Source organism: Eptesicus fuscus, chromosome 8, assembly GCF_027574615.1.
Source record: "Eptesicus fuscus isolate TK198812 chromosome 8, DD_ASM_mEF_20220401, whole genome shotgun sequence".
Lineage (NCBI taxonomy): Eukaryota > Metazoa > Chordata > Mammalia > Chiroptera > Vespertilionidae > Eptesicus > Eptesicus fuscus.
Genome location: NC_072480.1, coordinates 30196871 through 30216209, shown reverse-complemented (window position 1 = coordinate 30216209; position 19339 = coordinate 30196871). Strand labels below are relative to the sequence as shown.

The window sequence follows — 19339 nt, the reverse complement described above, 5'->3', positions numbered from 1 at the left end:
TATATCACTCCTGATTGGCTGGTGGGCGTAGCGGAGGTACAGTCAATTTACATGTTTGTCTATTATTAGGTAAGATATCTATAAATCTGTTCAAAGAAGTACAGTTTCAATAGAATGTTACATTTAGTAATATTAGTATATAATACCATAGCATGCATACCTTATTGTCTTCCCAATAAAGTGCAAAACATTCATCTCCAGGTTTCCACAGTTTTGCATACTCCACAGGAATAGATGGTTCTAGTACTTTTTCTGGTTTAATTGGCCCACATCTTCTTTTGGGACCACTATTGTAAAATACTTTATCATCATAGGGTGTGGCTGTGCTGGGTCCCGTTGGCTTAATAGGTCCTACTCGCCTTCCCTTCAGTGGCATTTCTGTCTCTCCATTTGGAACACCAATGAAACTATCAGTTCTGACAGGATTCTGGTAATCAGTATTTACAGGAAAATGTTTTTCAATTTTTACACCACTGAAAGCTTCATTATTTATTGTTCGTGGTTTCCTGTCATAAAAATGATCAGGATTTGCTGTTTGGTTTTCTCTTTTCCCACGTTTTTGATTATTATAATCTATGGATTCTTGAGGAAGTGGATTTTCTTTTGTCTCTGCATAGGCTGGACCTCTTCCTGATCTGCTTTGCATAGAGTTTTCTCTTTTTTTAAAAGCACCATCATTGTGCTGAGAACCTAAAGAGTATGAGGTGTCTTTAGTCCTATCATATCTAGAATAGGGTCTATCACATCTGATTCTCTCTTCAGCCCAACCTTCAGATCCTGAAGAAGTACTTGGTCTTTCAGGACCTCTATTTCTAGGTAATCCACTACCTTCTAAAACTGACTTCGAATTTTGGGTGTCTCTTTGAAAACGAGGAGGTTTTTCATTTCTTGGCTGTCTGGTATCATTCCGAGGAAGATATCTTGTTTGATTACTGTCTTTTATTCCATTCTGCTCAGTATTCAACAATCTGTGTTGCCCCTGATGAAGCTGCTGCGGTTGTGATTTAGGCTCTGAAAAGTAAATCATATGCACATTAAAATAATGATTCTGAATTAACACTTATTTTAAAATGCCTAAAAATTATGTTAATACAAAATGATCAAACTCTATTTTAACATCTTTCACTATCTTCCCACTCATTATCTTCATCCCTCTCTGCTTCCTTAGAGTCCTGTATTTCTAATGTACAGTGTCCTGAGTCAGTCACATTAGTGAAGTAAAGCAATAATATGTATGAACCATGAAAACAATGGTGGATAATTTAAAAGCAATTCGTCTTTGTCATTGAATGTTGGTATTCTTATAAAAGAGTTAGTGATATATGCAATTCTGGTAATTCATTTCCCAAGATATTAATGAAATAGAACTGTAAACTGCTAACTCAGAAACTGCTTTAAAACTGCCCAAGTACAACCCTTGTTCAACTTCTGAATCCCACTCCAATTTAGATAAGTATGGCTATTATTGTCAAACTCTAGCCTTCGCAAAAATGTCATTTCTCAAATCTTTCTGGATTTGGAATTGCTAAGTGTTTGGAGTACAAAACAGATATCCCATTATAGAAAAGAGTTAATCATTTTCTTGACCTATCAAAGTAATTAAAAGCAAGTCCAACTTGGAAATACAGAATTTGTCAATATGATTAAGCACAATAGTGCAAATAATATCCAGCTAGATAGCCAAAGCAGTACCATGGTAAATATATACTCATAGATAATGTAATGACTGTTTTTCACACAGTGATTTTTATTTTATTTCCATTTGTACCATGTAATTTACCAGTACACATTCTTCCTCCATTGTTTCACACATGTCTATAACATTATTACCAAACACACTGATTGGTCTTTGGTATACATGTCTTGCTTCTCTTGTCATACCCCATAATCAATATGTAGGTCAAGATTATTCTTATACTAGAGGCCTGGTGCACGAAAATTTGTGCACTCTGGTGGGGGGGAGGTCCCTCAGCCTGGCCTGCACCCTCTTGCATTCTGGGACCCCTCGGGGGATGTCCACCTGTAGGCTTAGGCCCACTCCTCGAGGGATCGGGCCTAAGCTGGCAGTCAGACATCCCTCTGGCAGCTGGGAGCCCTTGGGGAATGTCCAACTAATGGCTTAGCTCTGCTGCGGTGCGGAGGTGGGAGAGGCTCCTGCCACTGCAGCTGCGCTGGCCAGTCATGAGTCAGCTTCTGGCTGAGCAGTGCTCCTCCTGTGGAAGCACACTGACCACCAGGGGACAGGCGCTCAATGCAGGAGCTGCGTTGAGCGTCTGCCCCCTGGTGGTCAGAGCGTGTCATAGCTACTGGTTGTTCCGCCGTTCGGTCGATTTGTGTATTAGCCTTTTGTTGTATAGGAGGATTTCCCCAGGGTCACAGTACTTCTCAACAGGCCTTCTATTGACATTTTGGGTGAGACTGTTTCCTGCATTTCAAGAAAATTAACCTCTTTGACCTCCAAGAACTAAATGCCAAAGCACTCTCTCCCAGCATTCCCAGTGTCTCCATACATTCCAAACATCCACTAGAGGTAAAAACAAACAAACAAACAAACAAACAAACAAACAAAAAACAGATAAAATGTTTAAATCAAGAGGAAGAAAGAGAAGATCTTTAAAAGTTCCTGAGTGACAAAGAAAGTCACAGACTAAAGATCAAGACTCAAATTAGCAAAAAAACACACATACCTTTTTCAACAAAACCACTGGAAGCTAGAAGCCAATCTAACAAGTTTTAAATGTCTTTGAAAAGAAAGGAAAACTATTTTCTAAGTACAATTCTACATCCAGCCAAACCACCCATGAATTGTGACAAAGAATTAAGACTTTTTGAGTAAGCAAGGTAGCAAATACTAGCCAAGACCATTTACAGAGACACTTTTTTAAAATTACTTTTCCAAAGATCTGCCTTATAAATTTAACACAAATATCTCATTTTTAACAGCTGTCGTCAACATTAAGTTTTTCTTTAGAGACAAGAAAAATGGTTATCTTTAGTTCCTGCTGGCATTATTTATTTTCCAGGAGTAAAGATTCAGGGAAGAAAGAATAGTAGTGAATTTAAGCAGTACACTAATAAGTATTTTCAGCAGAAAGCAGATATTAGCATTTGTTCCAGTCATTATTAGAGAATAAACACAGCAGTTGCCTCTTTCTATCTGCAGTGTATTAGGTATCTGCACTTGCACTTTATTATCAAATAGTCCCCGCAGTGCTCTTGAGATACAAATGTTATGGGGTTTTACGTAATAAAGAAAAGTAAAGTCCCTTGTATGATGAATTGAAGAAAATTTTCAGCTTCCAAAAGAAGTCCGACATGAAAATATTTTATTTGCTATCATTAGACTAAACAGATATTTGAGAAGGAAGTATTTTAGAGTGGCTGTATTTAGGGATCCATGTGTCTTGTTTAGGGATCAATGTGTCTTGATATTAGGGCCACTGATATCTCTGGTGGTCAGAAAGTACAAATATATTAGCTCATCACAGGAGTAGCGGGGTTCTGAATAGCCATGTATACAGAATGAAGGCCTCAACTAGGCTTGGTAGGGGTAGGAGAATTTGTTTTCCGTTTTTCTAGAAGAAGAAAAAAAAGTCAAGCTTTCCTAATCTATTTAACTGACAATATATATTAGATTACAGAATAAAACAAGTGATGTTACTAATAATAAGCATACTTCAATTCCAATAATGTGCTGAGATAATACAGTGAGAGAAGAATCTACAAAGAAAATTACTTTTTAAAATAAACCTCACTTGAGGATATTTCCGCCCCCTCCCCCAATTGCTTTTCAGAGATAGTAAAAGAGAGAGGGGAGGGGAGGGGGGAGAGAGAGCGAGAAAGAGAAACATTAAAGTGAAAGAGACACATCAACTGGTTGCCTCCCGCTTGTGCCCAGATTGGGGGATGGAGAGAGCGAACCTGAAACCCAGGAATGGAATCTGAGACCCTTCAGTGCGAAAGCTGACATTCCAATGAGCCACACTGGCCAAGGCAAGAAAATTACTTTTTAAAATAAAAATTAAAAAGAAATAAATTAAATACAATGACGAAGAGGATAAGCTTTTAAAAGAACATAGTTTTCACATATACCCATTTCATTTAAAAATAAAATAACAATAAGCCAAGAAAAGAAAGTCCTTATATGCTTCATGGCTCTCAGATTTCCTTTTGTCTTAGGTAGTTGAGTAATGAAGTCAGATATAAAGTAAACATTTTGAAAATGAGCTAATCTATTTAAAAAATAACAGAATATGCTCAATTATTAAACTGTGGAAAAGGTAATTTTAGGTGAATTAAGAAATAGACCCCAAATCAAATAGAAAGTTCCTCAATTCTCCAGCCAAAATCTAACTACTCTCTGCCACCCTTCCTGAGGAGGTATAATGATTCCACAACTAAAAATACTAATCAGCACCACAGGCCAGGTACACAATCACTCTAATAAAAATATACCCAGATATTTTTCTGTATAAACAACAGAATAAAATGAATCAACTTTTTTTTAATGACCTGAAGGGGAAAAAATGAAACAAAAGTATAACCAGAAACTGGTAACATTTAATAGTAAATAGCAGAAGAAAAAGGAAGATTAGCAAAAATGATAGAAATATTTCATCGCAAAATAACTAAACCTGTGAAAACATCTAAAAGATCACAGTGATGAAAAAACTGGTCAATGAATGCTATATGAGTTTAGTTTGACCAGTGATAAAATGTTCCTGCTACAACAGATCATGAATTTCAAAATGTTTATAAGATAATTGGTTACAATATTTTACATCACCATGATTTGAAATATAGGAATCAAGAGTGAATTTATTAATTGCCATGAGTTCTTTGGGATTATAGTATATGAATTCTTCTTTGCAAAATATTCATTCTCCAGTCAGTTGTACCTAAATTTTATAGAAAAAGATACATTTTGTTTCTTCATTTCATTTTGAGAAATGTACCTAAAAAAGTGACTTAATATTTATTAAGGTTTTATTATTGCCTGACTCCACTTTAAAGGTCTTTTGCCTACATTATTTCATGTAATTCTCATATCCACCCTGAAGGGCCATGGTATTATCCTTATTTTACTAGTGAAGAAACAAAGCAAAGCTAGCAGATAGAAAATGTTGAAGCCAGAATTTAAACCCAAATCTAACTGAAGCTAAAGCCCATGCTTTTTCCACCATGCCAAGCTGCCTGCCCAGAGAAACAAAACAGAATGTAACCAACAGCATGCTAGCTACAGCTTTATCAGCTACATCTGTTCATTTCTGGGAGATGCAGAAATCACAAAAGCTCTTTAACAATCCCCGATGGACTGAAAAAATAAAGTTGTATACTAGGATTGCCAGAATACTGACCTAAAGTTAATAATCTTTCTATTAAAGCAAAAAAAAACCCCGAAAACCCCTATTAACAATTGTACTGCTACTTAGAAGCTCACCAACTGGCACTTCCAGATAGCATAATGTGCAGGGTGCAGCCTCTAGAGAGGGACTGATGTAGCTACATCACAGCTCTGCCATTTAGTAGTTCTGTAACCCCAGGCAAGTTATTTAACTTTTCTGAGCCTCACCTTTAAGATAGGGATAACAGTAGCACCCACCTCAGAGGATTAACTAAGTACGTAGAACCCTATCTGGCTTTAATAAGCACATAATAAATTTAGCTGTCATTGTTATTATGATCAGTAGTATTATAATTATGCAAATAAGCATAATAAATTACATCAAGAAAAAAAAAAACACAATTCTTAGGTGATAAGGTGCTTGTCTATTTACACATCTTCACTACCAACAACCTCACCTTTAGTTAGTACCCTTAGCTTCCTTGCTTTAGTTTTTTTGTTTGTTTTTCTTTCTTCTTGTTGAAATCAGGGTAGAAAGAATGCTTTAGTAAAAACTTGTTTGTTACCAATTTACCAAAGTCATATTACAGAGAAAATTTAGATACATTAGAAAATCAAATTCATATTCTAATATAGTTTTTCATTTAAAATATATTAAAACATTCTCCAGACAAAATTTCTTTTATATACCCTTTACATTTCTCTACATTAAAAAAGCTAAGAAATATTTTCAAAAGTAAAAATTACTTATATTAGAAAAATGTATGAAGTTCTACCTTCCGCCCATCCAATTCCATCTCTAGGGAGAGCCACTATTAACATTTTTAGAGATTATTCTTTGTTTTTATATAACCCATACAGGCATCTCTGCACATTTTACTTATTTATTTTTTTAATAAAAAATGAATTCATGCACATCCCACAGGATACCTTTTAAACTGACTATACTAGTAGTATACCATGGCCATCTTTCCAAGTCAATGCATAGAGGTTTCTCATTAATCAAATTGAGGGTAGGATTGGTCAATTATACATTGATGGCCTTTGGGTTAAGTCAAGTAAAGCTCTCTTGATAAACTGGGCATTTATACAGAAAGCACTAAACTCGTGGGTCAAACACTATTTAGAAAAAACTTTGTTATTTTTGCTTTAAATCAAATATTGCTTATTGAAGAAAATATACTGGATTTAAAAACTGACTAAACATGCAGAACTGTAATTTACTATCAAATCTGTAAAAATTGAAAGGAAGATATACCAGAACTGGTGAAACTGTCATATAGGAAGCATGTGCAGAAAGTCAAGTACAGAAAGCTAAATTTAACTTGCGTGATCTTTCCTTCCAAGCTGATTAACATTTTCCAGGATCCTAAGTATGATCATTTTAAATACATTATTTTGCAACACATGTTTTGCACATTTCACACAAAACTATAGCATAACAAAAGTGAGAACTCTTACAATTTGAAGCCAAAACATGCTAGTGGCATTTAAAGCCAAGTTAAGGGGCAGATAAATGAAAATAAACAGGATTTAAAAAAAGAAAAGCCAAAGGAATTCCCATTTCTGGACTGAAGTACTATTTTTTAAAAGTCACAGTATCACGGTACAACAGGTTACCTACTGATGTAAAAACTGATCCAAGTAGAAGAGCTGAGATTACTGTTAAGTAATCATTCAACAAGTAAACAAAAAAAAAAAATCATTAAATATATTTGTTGCAAAAAGATGGTATTAACTGATTAGTACGTGAATTCACATTATAACAGAAGCATAACACTGTAATATTCCTATGTCTACATTTAACCAGTTTAGACATAATGTTTTTTCACCTCAAAATTCTTGGCTCATTATTTCAAACACATAAGGGATTTTTGTGTAAAATACCTTTAGATATTGTGTATATTCTATAATAATCACAAAGCTCTTTGGCTATAAAAATGGGCCTAATGATTTCCTCTATAAATGTATTCTGTAGGAATTCTGACATATATTACAAAGTGTAAATAAAACCAGGGACTATGTCTCATTCATTTTAGATGCATATAAACAAACATAGTTATTAAATGATGATGTTTTTATATATTATAAAATAAAATGCAGCCTTTTAAAAAGATGACGAGTAGGCAGGAAGAGAACTCACCCATAACCCCAAGACTACAGCACAACTTTTTTCATGCTATACTAAATACGTTGTTTCTTACCACCCTCTTCAAAATAATCATTTTAATGTTGCATAGCATTCCTCTACTGGATATCCTGCAGCTTGTCTTCTAACCCCACCACTCACTGAAACTATTTCTGTGAAGGTCTCCAATCAGTGGTGTGCTAGAGACAGCTTGAACATTTTACAAGAGTCGATTATTAAATTTTCAGAAAATCAGCAAGCTGGTTGAAAACTGTTGATAGCTAGAAGTCAGCCACAGCAGAAACTTTTACACCACAGAAATCAGCAAAAGCTAAAAATCAGGGCATCTCTCCCTTGCCCCCCACCTCTGCTCCCAGAACCAGCTGTTAAAAATTCACCAACAGACTGCTGTTACAGGGACTTAACAAACACTTCCCATCCTTATCTCTCAGCATTCTTCATGCTCTTCCTACTTTGGTAGCTGTGTTCTCCATGTCTTTGCCTGATTTCTCCACCTCTATTTGATCTTCAAATACCTGCTGGATTCCTCTCCTTGATTTTTAAAACTTAATATATCTTAAAATTAGTCTATTGATTGCTCTTTCCTCCAAAATAACTAATAGGTACTTAGAAATGCATCACGTGGAAAGAGTTCTGAGGTGGGAATCACAGAGATAAGGGTCCAAATCCTACTTCTTTACTTCTTATGGGTAAGATGTTTTATCTCTTCAAATCTATTTACTTATCTGTCAAATGGAAATAACAACATATATTTTGCATTTGTAGATGATTATATGAATTAATAACATGCAAAGCACCCAGTACCATTCCTGGCATATAGGTTCTCAATAAATTCCAACTATTATTTTATTTTATCATCAATAAATATTTAAATGAACAGACCATTGAGGAGGGGAAAAATAAAACAATGAAAAAAATGAAAAAGAGGCTTGTGTGTTCTAGCATTCTGAGAAAAGCTATATTCACCTTCTACATACCTAAGAACCAAAGAAAAATAATTATACATTGTAACTGATAGCTATGATTAACAAATCTTAAAAATATGAGTGACAAGCCCCGGCTGGTGTCTCAGTGGTTAGAGCATCGGCCCCGCACAGAAGGGTCTCGGGTTCGATTCCCAGTCCAGGATACATACCTGGGTTGCAAGTTCGATCCCCACCTCAGTTGGGGTGCTATGAGAGGCAACCAAATGATGTGTTTCACTCACATTGATGTCTCTCTCTCTTTCTCTTTATCTCCCTCACCCTCTTTCCTTCTACTCTCTCTAAAATTTAATGGAAAAAATATCCTCAAGTGAGGATTAACAAAAGAAAAAAAAGAATGCCAAGTTATTTAACTTCCATACATTTATCTAAAAAAAAAAAACCCCATCAATATGTAAATAATTTAGCTAAAAAACTACTTCAAAAGTTGTTGTATAGCTGAATTTGGAAACAACTTTCAAATCACTAACATAAATGTAATTATAATTACTTTTTGGTCATTAAAAATTATGTTGAGAGAAATACATAATTACATGGAAATATGGTTATATTGCTAGGACAAAAAGCAGATTAGGTAAATATAGTCTCATAAATGGAAATGAAAAAAAACATGGTGATGAGATTACAGGCTGTTTTATTTGTTACTTATATTTTTAATTTTTACAAATTTATCAAGTAACTATAATGCAACAGGAAAAAATATACTTCCATGGTACTTGATCAAAAAATTAATTAACCCCATTCTCAATTTTTAATCTTTAAAGTGTCTTTTTTGCTGTAAACATAATTTAAAAAGTTTATTTCAAATTTATAGGCTAATTTTAACCAACTTTCTATATATTACCTTTAAAATATTTCATTAAATTATTCCTAAATCTATATAAAGTTTTCTATATGTAATTAGTAAATCCAAATGACTATTAAATTTACAATCATAATTAGGACATTGCATGTGCAGCATGTGGCATATTTTCACTTCTCACTTGGTATTTTCTCTAACACCTTTAAACTACTGGCCTCATTGCCCTGACAAAAGTACAATGTCAGGTACTAACCTGTCAGAATGCTTGCAAATCCAGGTACTCTGGTGTCATAACAACCTAGACCAGAGAATTTCAAGCTAACTCTAGTAAAGGACCAGGGTTTTTGTTGTAATTGTTGGTTCTTTTATTTTTTCTTAATTTTTTAATATCTCAAGAAAATTATGATAATGTTACATGCAATAAACACCAATTATTCAAGAAAAATGATCCTACATATAATATTACATGCAATAAACATTAATATTTCAAGAATAAAAGGATTTTAAGTATAATATTACCAAAACTGTACTAACATAGTATGTTATCACAAAAGTTGTAGGAAATATTAAAAATCTGCAAATAATAGGATTGCTTCTATTATATTCTAGTATATTTCCCCCCCCCCCTCTGGCTCTATTTTTGTTCATCAGTTTATGTTGTTCATTATATTCCACAAATGAGTGATATCATATATTTATCTTTCTCCAACGGGCTTATTTCACTTAGCATGATGCTCTCCAGTTTCATCCATGCTGTTGCAAATGGTAAGAGTTCCTTCTTTTTTACCGCAGCATAGTATTGCATTGTGTAGATGTACAACAGTTTTCTGATCCACTCATCTGCTGATGGGCACTTAGGTTGTTTCCAAATCTTAGCAATTGTAAATTGTGCTTCTATGAACATAGTGGTGCATATATCCTTTCTGATTGGTGTTTCTGATTTCTTGGGATATATTCCTAGAAGTGGGATTATTGGGTCAAATGGGAGTTCCATTTTTAATTTTTGAGGAAACTCCATACTGTTGTGAATGATCCATATGCACTTGAGAAGAATAGATATTCTGCTGTGTTGGGGTGAAATGTTCTATAAATGTCTAATAAATCCATTTGATCCAGTGTGTCCTTTAGAGCAGCGGTCGCCAACCTTTCGGACCTCATGGACCACCAGTGGTCCACAGACCACCGGTTGGCAATCACTACTATAGAGTCTCTGTTTCCTTGTTAAGTTTTTGTCTGGAAGATCTGTCCAGTGAAGTCAGAGGGGTGTTTAAGTCCCCTACTATGACTGTATTGTTGTCAATCTCTCTGTTAAAAGTCCTCTAGAAGTTTTTTTTTAAATATATTTAGGTGCTCCTATATTGGGTGCATAAATGTTTACCAGGGTTATATCCTCTTGTTGGATTGATCCCTTTAGTATTATGTAGTGACCTTTGTTGTCTCTTGTGATGGCCTTCATTTTAGTCTATTTTGTCAGATATGAGTGTTGCTACTTCAGCTTTTTTTTTCTTTCCCATTTGCTTGAAAAATTTTTTTCCATTCCTTCACTTTCATCCTGTGTATGTCTTTTGTTTTGAGGTGGGTCTCTTATAGACAGCATATAGTTGGGTCATGTTTTTGTATCCATTCAGCTACCCTACACCTTTTGATTGCAGTATTTAATCCATTTACATTTAGGGTTATTATTGAGAGGTACTTATTTATAGCCATTTTAATTCTGTATGGCTAGGTTTCTCTCTCTGTTTCTTCTTCTCAGCAATCCCTTACAGCCGTAGTCGGCAAACTGCGGTTCGCGAGCCACATGTGGCTCTTTGGCCCCTTGAGTGTGGCTTTTCCACAAAATACCACAGCCTGGGCGAGTTTATTTTGAAGAAGTGGCGTTAGAAGAAGTTTAAGTTTAAAAAAATTTGGCTCTCAAAAGAAATGTCAATCGTTGTACTGTTGATATTTGGCTCTGTTGACTAATGAGTTTGCCGACCACTGCCTTACAGCAATCCCTTTAGCATTTCTTGTAATGCTGACTTGGTGGTGAGGAACTCCTTTAGCCTTTTGTTGTCTGGGAAGCTCTTTATGTGACTATTTTGAATGATAGCCTTGCTGGATAAAGTAATCTTGGTCTCAGATCCTTGCTTTCCATTACCTTGAGTACTTCATGCCATTCCCTTCTGGCCTGTAGAGTTTCTAATGAGAAATCAGGTGCCAGCCTTATTGGAACTCCTTTTTAGGTAACAGTTTTCTTTTTTCTTGCTGCCTTTAAGATTCTGTCTTTAATTTTTGGCATTTTAATTATGATGTGCCTGAGCATGGGTCTGTTTGGGTTCTTCTTATTTAGGTTTCTCTGTTCCTCCTGAACTTGCGTGACTTTTTCCTTTACCAGGTTTGGAAGTTTTCTACCATTATTTCTTCAAACACCTTCTCTATTCCTTTCTTCCTCTTCTGGCACACCTACTATTCTAATATTGCTATGTTTCACATGGTCCCACAGCTTCCTTAAGCACAGTTTTTTTAATTTTAGGTCTCTAATTAATTGAGTGATACTTTCAACTCTGTCTTCTAATTCACTGATTTGATCCTCAGCTTCCCCTAATCTGCTGTGTATTCCTTCCAATGTGTTCTTTATTTGTGTTATGTCATTCTTTATCTCAGAATATTCTTTTTTCATAGTTACTATATCTTTTTTCATACTGTTGAGCATTTTTAACATCATTACTCTGAACTCTGTTTCAGATAAATTTCTTATCTCTGCTTCATTTATCTCTTCTGGAGAATTCGCTAGTTCTTTCATTTGTTTCTTTATTTCCTCATTTTGGTTGTCTGTTTGGGTTTGTTGATTATGTTTTAGGTAGACACTCTATACCTCTCAATCTCTAATGCAGGACAGTGTTAAAGGCTGTTTCTGGCTAATTGGATCAAGCAAAGACTCAAAGCCTCCAGAGACCACCTCTGTCTACAGACTAACAGAATTGCCCCCAGGCAATTGTCCTCAGGTGTGTCGAGAGTTTTTTCAACAGGGTGGGGCAGTTGCTTCTGCCTGGAGGCTAACTGTTACTTTTAATTTCTTAATTGGCCTCAGGGCAAGGTGTTTTTCAATAGGGTGTGTCGACTGTCTTCCCCCCAGGCAAGGCAGATGTCTATGTGGGAAAGATGTCCTCCTCTGTGTGAAGGAATGACTCAGCCCAGGAAACTTGGGGTGTTTGCCTTCTGAGGTCTATCCCCTGAGTCCCAGTCCTGGGTTTTGCTCTCACAGCTCCACTCCACTTCACCCTCCCTCTGCCAGAGCACAAGGTGGGTGGCTCCACAGGGAATTTTTGTGCATTGGCCCTTCAAGAGGGTGCCTGAACTTTCAGCTGCCACTCCCTGGCAGACAGCACCACACTGCTTTTCACAACTAGATGTTATGTGGGTATCCTCCTCAGATTTGGTGCTCTCTACTAGGAAGCCCAGCTTCGGGATTAGATCTCAGAGTTCACAGTGGCACCCGACCCCCCCGCCCCACAACTGAGATATCTTTCTGGGACTTCAGTTGCTGACTGTAGGTGCCAGCCCTTTGGCGCCTCTGCCCCTCCAACCAGTCTCTATGTGGTCTCCACTTTCAGGCCTTGGGTATGTGAGTTTTCTGTTGATTATTTTCAATTGTTGACTGTTACTTTATAAAATGTAGTAACAAATGCCAAGTCACTGTCACATTGCTAAAGGAGTTTTTCTTTTTCTTAAAATATATTTTTATTGATTTGAGAGGAAGGAAGATGGAGAGAGAGATAGAAACATCAATGATGAGAGAGAATCATTGATTGGCTGCCTCCTGCATGCCCCCCCCCCCCCCGGGGATCGAGCCCACAACCCAGGCATGTGCCCTTGACCGGAATCGAACCTGGGACCCTTCAGTCCGAAGGCCGACGCTCTATCCACCCAGCCAAACCAGCCAGGGCACTAAAGGAGTTTTTTAATCCTTACTCTCAATTTCAGTACTTATCTGTACCTACTTGTGACCAGACAAGTAGGTACAGACTATTCACTGATAAGGTAACAAATCCACAAAACAGAATTGGAAACAATTAATTCAAGTTAAACTTAAAGCATTAGCTAGAAATTTGGACTTAAAAAATGGAATGATAAAAAGATATCAGTCCTATAAGAAAAAAAAAAGACAGGAAAGGCCATAGGTATGGGTAGAAAGTGACAGGCAGTGTGTAGATTCTCTCTTGTTGTGCTGACAGTTTATGACTACTCACACAGCAACCACTAATCCCTGGCTTCCAAAAAGGTACTCCGCCATCGATTTCAATCAGTCAGCTGCACAAGGCAATGAGAAGTAATACTGTTTGATCCAATCACATGTAAATATACACAATAGTCAATACATGGACTGTCCCTTTCTTGAGGAATCCCTTCAGAAGAACAGCTAGCCAACCACCTACATATTCTCTCTCTGTTCTTAATCAGTTTCCTGCCTATCCAATTAAGCTAGCCTACCTAATAAAAGAGTACTATGCAAATTGACCGCACCTTCGCTACACCCAAGCCACGCCTACCAGCCAATCAGGGTGAGTATGCAAATTAACCCAAGGAGAAGGGAGGAAAGCAGGCGGGGCCAGGGGGAGAGTGCAGCAGGAAGCTCTATTGCAGGAATCTTCCTGCAATGGACTACTAGTTACATTATATTACATTTCCTTCATACAGTCCCTATCATTTAGCCTTGAAAATGCAAACTGTAAATCCGTAGCCAAACTATTTAATTGACTTGAAAACTGATTAAAATAAAACAAAAATGACACCTAACAACTATCAAAAGCCTACAACTTCATGTGAATTACCCAGCAAACATTAGCATTTTACCTAACATCTAATATATTATTTATATATGGATATTTTACAGAATTTGTAATTATGCAGCATTGTTAACCAAATGCTACTTTTCACAAAATCCACAGTAAATAGAGTAATGGCATTCCATAAAAAAACAGTGTATATAGAATAGTCTGACTTTTATTCTGCCAATGAGAAAAGTAAATGAATTATTTTGAGCAAGGGGCTAGTGGGATTAAATTTGCATTTTGAAATATCACTGACTGCAATATGGAGGATGAAATGATAAAGTTCTTCAAAGTGTCAGTGTAGGGTTTTGGACCTAAAGTGGGGGTAGTGGGGATGGAGATGATAAGTGGAGGATGCTTTTGCTGCTATTGCTAATCATGATGACAATGATAATAATCATGGTGATGGTGGTGGTGGCAGAAACTACCACACTGTGCTTAGCACTTTATATGCATTATCTAATGTGATCTTCTCAACAACTCTATAATGTAGGTCTTACTATTTCTCCATTTTCCAATGAAGAAATTAAAATATAAGAGATCATATAACTGGCTCAAAGACATAGAACTAGTAAATACAAGAATTGTGAGTTAAATTAGTGGTATAATCCATTGTATATATCTGCCCCAGCACCATGTGCAATTCTCCCCTTCTTTTGGTACTAGAGCCCTGTTTGGAGGAGGCAGATAGTGGGGGGAACTTCTCCTTCCTGATGGAATCAATTAAGATGCCCTGTGCTTCCTGACTAAGAGGGGGGCAGATACAAACTTAGGAGATGGTACCTGATCTCCTAGGTATAAGGATCATTTGCTGGTTCCAAAGAGATATTTTTTTTAATCACCTTTTTTCTCATATAATGAACAGAGATTTGACACCAAGCGATAATGTACTCCTTCTCCAAGTCTCTTTGGACTTCTATTCCCATCCCCCAAACCAATGTCACCATTGGTGAGACTCAGTTGAGCTTGGGGAATCAATAATTATATGATGAAAGATATTAACCTTTTCTCAGAAAAAAACAATGTGATTGCAAAACTGAGATAAGCCTTTTTACCTGCATAGCTTTATGTTATGCCACCTTATATGTTGGCTGGATGCTATACCTAGAGCTACCTAGGCAATCTTTGCTACCACCTGAAGACAATCTGTCAACACACAAAACAGTAAAATTCAGAGACAGAAAAAACTTTCCAACTATTTGAGCCAATAAATTTGAATTCTGTGGCTTACATCTTCAAGCAAACTAATTTAGAAATTGGTTTCAGGAAATAGGGAAACAGAACCTAAAATTTAAACATATTTAGTAAAGAAAGAGGGCAGGGTAATGAAAGTCTCCTCATCTCCTAAGAGGAAGATGGCTCTTCTCATTGTGCAGTTAAACTTACTGTCTTGGAACTGAGACCACCTAACCAATGGACTGATGTTTTAAGAACTTGATATAAATGTCAGGATAATGGATTGTGTTGGTTAATTCTTACTGCCTTCAGGAGTCCTACAAGAAAGAGACAAGCTGGCAAGTTTTAAGGTAGAAAGGACACAGATACAACTAGAAAGGTGTTCTCCTCAATTATTGACAACCATCACAGAAGACTGAGAATTAGGTAACCCAGCTTCTTGAGGGATTACAGAGCTCTATAAACTAAGGAACAAAAGAGGGAAAGTGAGAGAAAAGACTGGGTCCTGGGGAAGCTTGACCACCTATGACCATTCCAACATTTTTGAATGTTGAATGAGTTCTTAGTTCTTATATTTATTTAAATTTTATCTGTTTCATAAATATATCTCTATTTGAATTCTGTTCATATTCTTTTAAGTGTTTACCCTTTATATAACTGGGACATGTTCTGAATTCTACTTTCTAAAATTCTGACATAAAATATGAAGCATAAATAAAAAGACAACATAAACTTAATTTATAAAATAAGCTACACAAACAAGGGGATAGTAGAGGAGTATGAATTTATGAAAGCTACTCTGTAAATCTTTATCACAATGCCCTTGTTCCTCATTCAGAACAAATTAAGGTTATCCTGGTTTTATTTAGATGTGAAAAATAAAAACAGTAAAGTTACTGCCTCAAGGCATCCCTTTCTACACCTCTGGCCAACCCAGATTTCTTCCATAATAATGGAAAGAATCAAACCTACTTTGTTCCCAAGTTGAAACTTAAAATACACATTCCCAGTGGGCATTGTTTTACATGGTAGCTATGTATTACTGAAGTGATATAGTGATAAACTTACGGCATATGACACAAAATTGACCTTTTAGAGTTGGCCTGATAATCTAGCCACCAATTATAATACCTAAATATAAAACCAAACATTTAAAAAAATCTATATATGAGCCTTTTGGGACCATGCCATATTGAAAGGGAGAGTGGATGTTATCGGAAGCCTAAAAATCCCGGGGGTCTACAACAATAACACCCAGGGAACAGCTGCGAACCCAGGAACACCAGTCCCCAAGCAGCAGCGCAAACACGCGGATTCGGAAGAGCTCTGCACCTTATCACAGAAAGGTCAGATTTCACCTAGGATAAGTTGAGGTCCTTGATCCAGGCAGGAGAGAGAAATGCACACAATGGAAGCTAGAGGATCTGGGGAAGTCTGCACCCAAAAAAATCTGCGGCTGTTGGGGTTAGCATGATCCGTGAATGTGGAAGGGGATACGCAGGGCTGCTAACAGAGGGAACTCTAAAAAGCAACCCATAGCTGAACTGGGAGCAAAAGGGCAGCCTAAAAATTTTAAAAGTGTGCTGGCTGCTTAGAGCCAAGGGGAAAAAAGACTGCACAGACTTGTGCTCAGCACTGGAGTTCGAGCACTTACTCTGGCTCTTTTTTCTTTTCTTCCTTTTTTTTTTTTTTCTATTTTTAAATGCTTGCTTTTGATTACTAAGTCCAATACATAGGATCACCCAATTGGGGACACTCTAAGAGACGGCAGGGGAAAGTTGTTTTTGTGGAACCTGGGGATCAGAGCAAGGAATAATGATCAGAGAACCAGCTCTGGGGCAGCCCATTCACCCAAACTGGTATTAAGGGCCACAGGGAAAACAAAATCTAAGCACTAGCTAGAGAGGACCTATAGACCCGGAGGTCAATCCAGAAACACTGCCACCCAGGGGTTGAATCACAAATTGACGCTTGTGTAAACACAAATAAAGGAGTATAAGAAACAAAGAAGTACTGCCTGCTTGAAAATCAGGACTGTGGCTTACAACACTGAGGAGCAGTGGAATGCAGAGAACTTCAATACTGTCCTGACTAGGAAACAGGCGTGCCAAACAAAACAGTAGAGGAAGTGAATGACCTTCACTACTGCACATTTTTATTTTTACTTTACATCTTTTACTTAAGAAACTAATTTTTTTTCTTTTTTCCTCACTTGATTTTACCTTTAATGTTTTTATTTTTAATCAGTCTTATTACTACTACTATTTTACCTTTTTTTAAAAAGTGTCATTTTACTTTCTCTATTTTATTTTGGGATTAGTGTTCTACATTCTATTTTCATCTTTCCTTTAGCATCATTTTACTCTATCTCAACTTTACCTTTATGCCAACACTCTCTTTCTCACTTTTCCCCTCTTTTTGTCCTGTTTCTCTTACCCTATTCCTGCTTTATATTTTCCCTATTCCTTCTTTTTACCCCCTGTTAAAATTTCACCTTACTTATATATCTAATATCCAATCCCCTGGTTTAAATCCATACATACCTCTCTCTTCTTTCTTCACTATCCAAATTTTTTCTCTCTTTGTCCTTTTGTTGTTGTTTGCTTGATTATTGATAATATTGGTTATTCTTTTATGCTTTTTTGTCAGAATGTTTCGCTTTTTGTTTTTTTTGTTTTGTTTTGTTTTGATTTTGTTTTTTGCTTCTGTTTTCCCTAGCCTCGCTTGATATTAGTTGCTGTTTGTAGTTTGCATTCATCTCTATGTATTTGTTGCTTGCATTTGTTGGAATTAGTGGCTGTTCTATTGGAGTTTTCTCCCCATATAAATAGTTTTTTCCCCTCTTATTTTTCTTCTCATTCTTTTCTATCTTACTTTTTTTTCCTTTTCCCAATTTCATTTTTGCACTCCTTTTTTTTTTTCCTTTTTCTTCCTCTTTCTTTCTTATCCCCTAATTTTCTTTTCCCTGGTGGTCAACTTTATTTGGGGTTATTAGTATCATGAATACATCTGTGTTCAGTGCCTTGTGCGTTGTGCCTTGTTGTGTTGTATTTTGTGCCTTTAAATCAACGCAGGAGAGAAAGAACTACATAACCAGACACCTGGAGAAGAGGGATCATGCGGGGACAAAGAAACAGCCCACATATGAAAGAAAAGGAGGCATCACCAGAAAAGGAAGTAAACAAAATGGAGGCAAGCAACCTGTCAGAAAAATAATTCAGAGAAATGGTAATACAGTGGCTGAAAAGAAAGGAAGACAAATTCAACAATATGTGTAAGAACCAAGAGGAAATGAAGAAGAACCAAGAAGAAATGAAAAATGACATTGCTGCTATAAAGAACTCAATAGAAAGCATCAACAGTAGACTAGAAGAAGCAGAGGACCGTATCAGTGAGCTAGAAGACAAGGTAGGAAAAAATACCCAAGCAGAGCAGCTTCTAGAAAAAAAAATTAAAAAGCAGGAGAAGAGCCTGAGGGAACTTTGGGACAACACAAAACAAAACAACATCCGCATAATAGGGGTGCCAGAAGGAGAGGAAACTGAGCAAGGAATAGAAAACCTGTTTGAAGAAATAATGACAGAAAACTTCCCTGATATAGGGAAGAAAAACACCCCACAAATCCAAGAAGCTCACAGAGTCCCAAACAAAATGAACCCCAAAAGACCTACGCCAAGGCACATTATAATTAAATTGGCAAACACCAACGACAAAGTAAGAATCTTAAAAGCAGCCAGAGAGAGACAGAAAGTTACATACAAAGGAACCCCCATCAGACTAGCAACTGATTTCTCAACAGAAACTCATCAGGCCAGAAGGGAATGGAATGAAATATACAAAGTCATGCAAAGGAAGGGTCTGAATCCAAGAATACTGTACCCAGCAAGGCTATCAATCAAAATTGAAGGTGAAATCAGGAGCTTCACAGACAGAAAAGGACTAAGAGAGTTTATTACCACCAAACCAGCAATGAAAGAAATGCTAAAGGGTCTGCTGTAAAAAGAAAAATAGGAAGTGAAGAATGAACACAGGGGTAAAAAATGAAAATGGTCGACAAACAAGTACCTGTCAATA

At 36.5% G+C, this 19339-nt stretch overlaps 1 protein-coding gene across 1 annotated transcript in view; it reads right to left on the bottom strand.

The window, feature by feature from the left end:
• TDRD3 (tudor domain containing 3) overlaps window positions 1–19339 on the bottom strand; it is a 203917-nt gene that overhangs the window by 44388 nt on the left and 140190 nt on the right. The window contains exon 11 of the mRNA XM_008145523.3: window positions 161–1011. Within this exon, the coding sequence (XP_008143745.3) occupies window positions 161–1011 (851 nt within the window). The remainder of the gene's footprint in view (window positions 1–160; window positions 1012–19339) is intronic.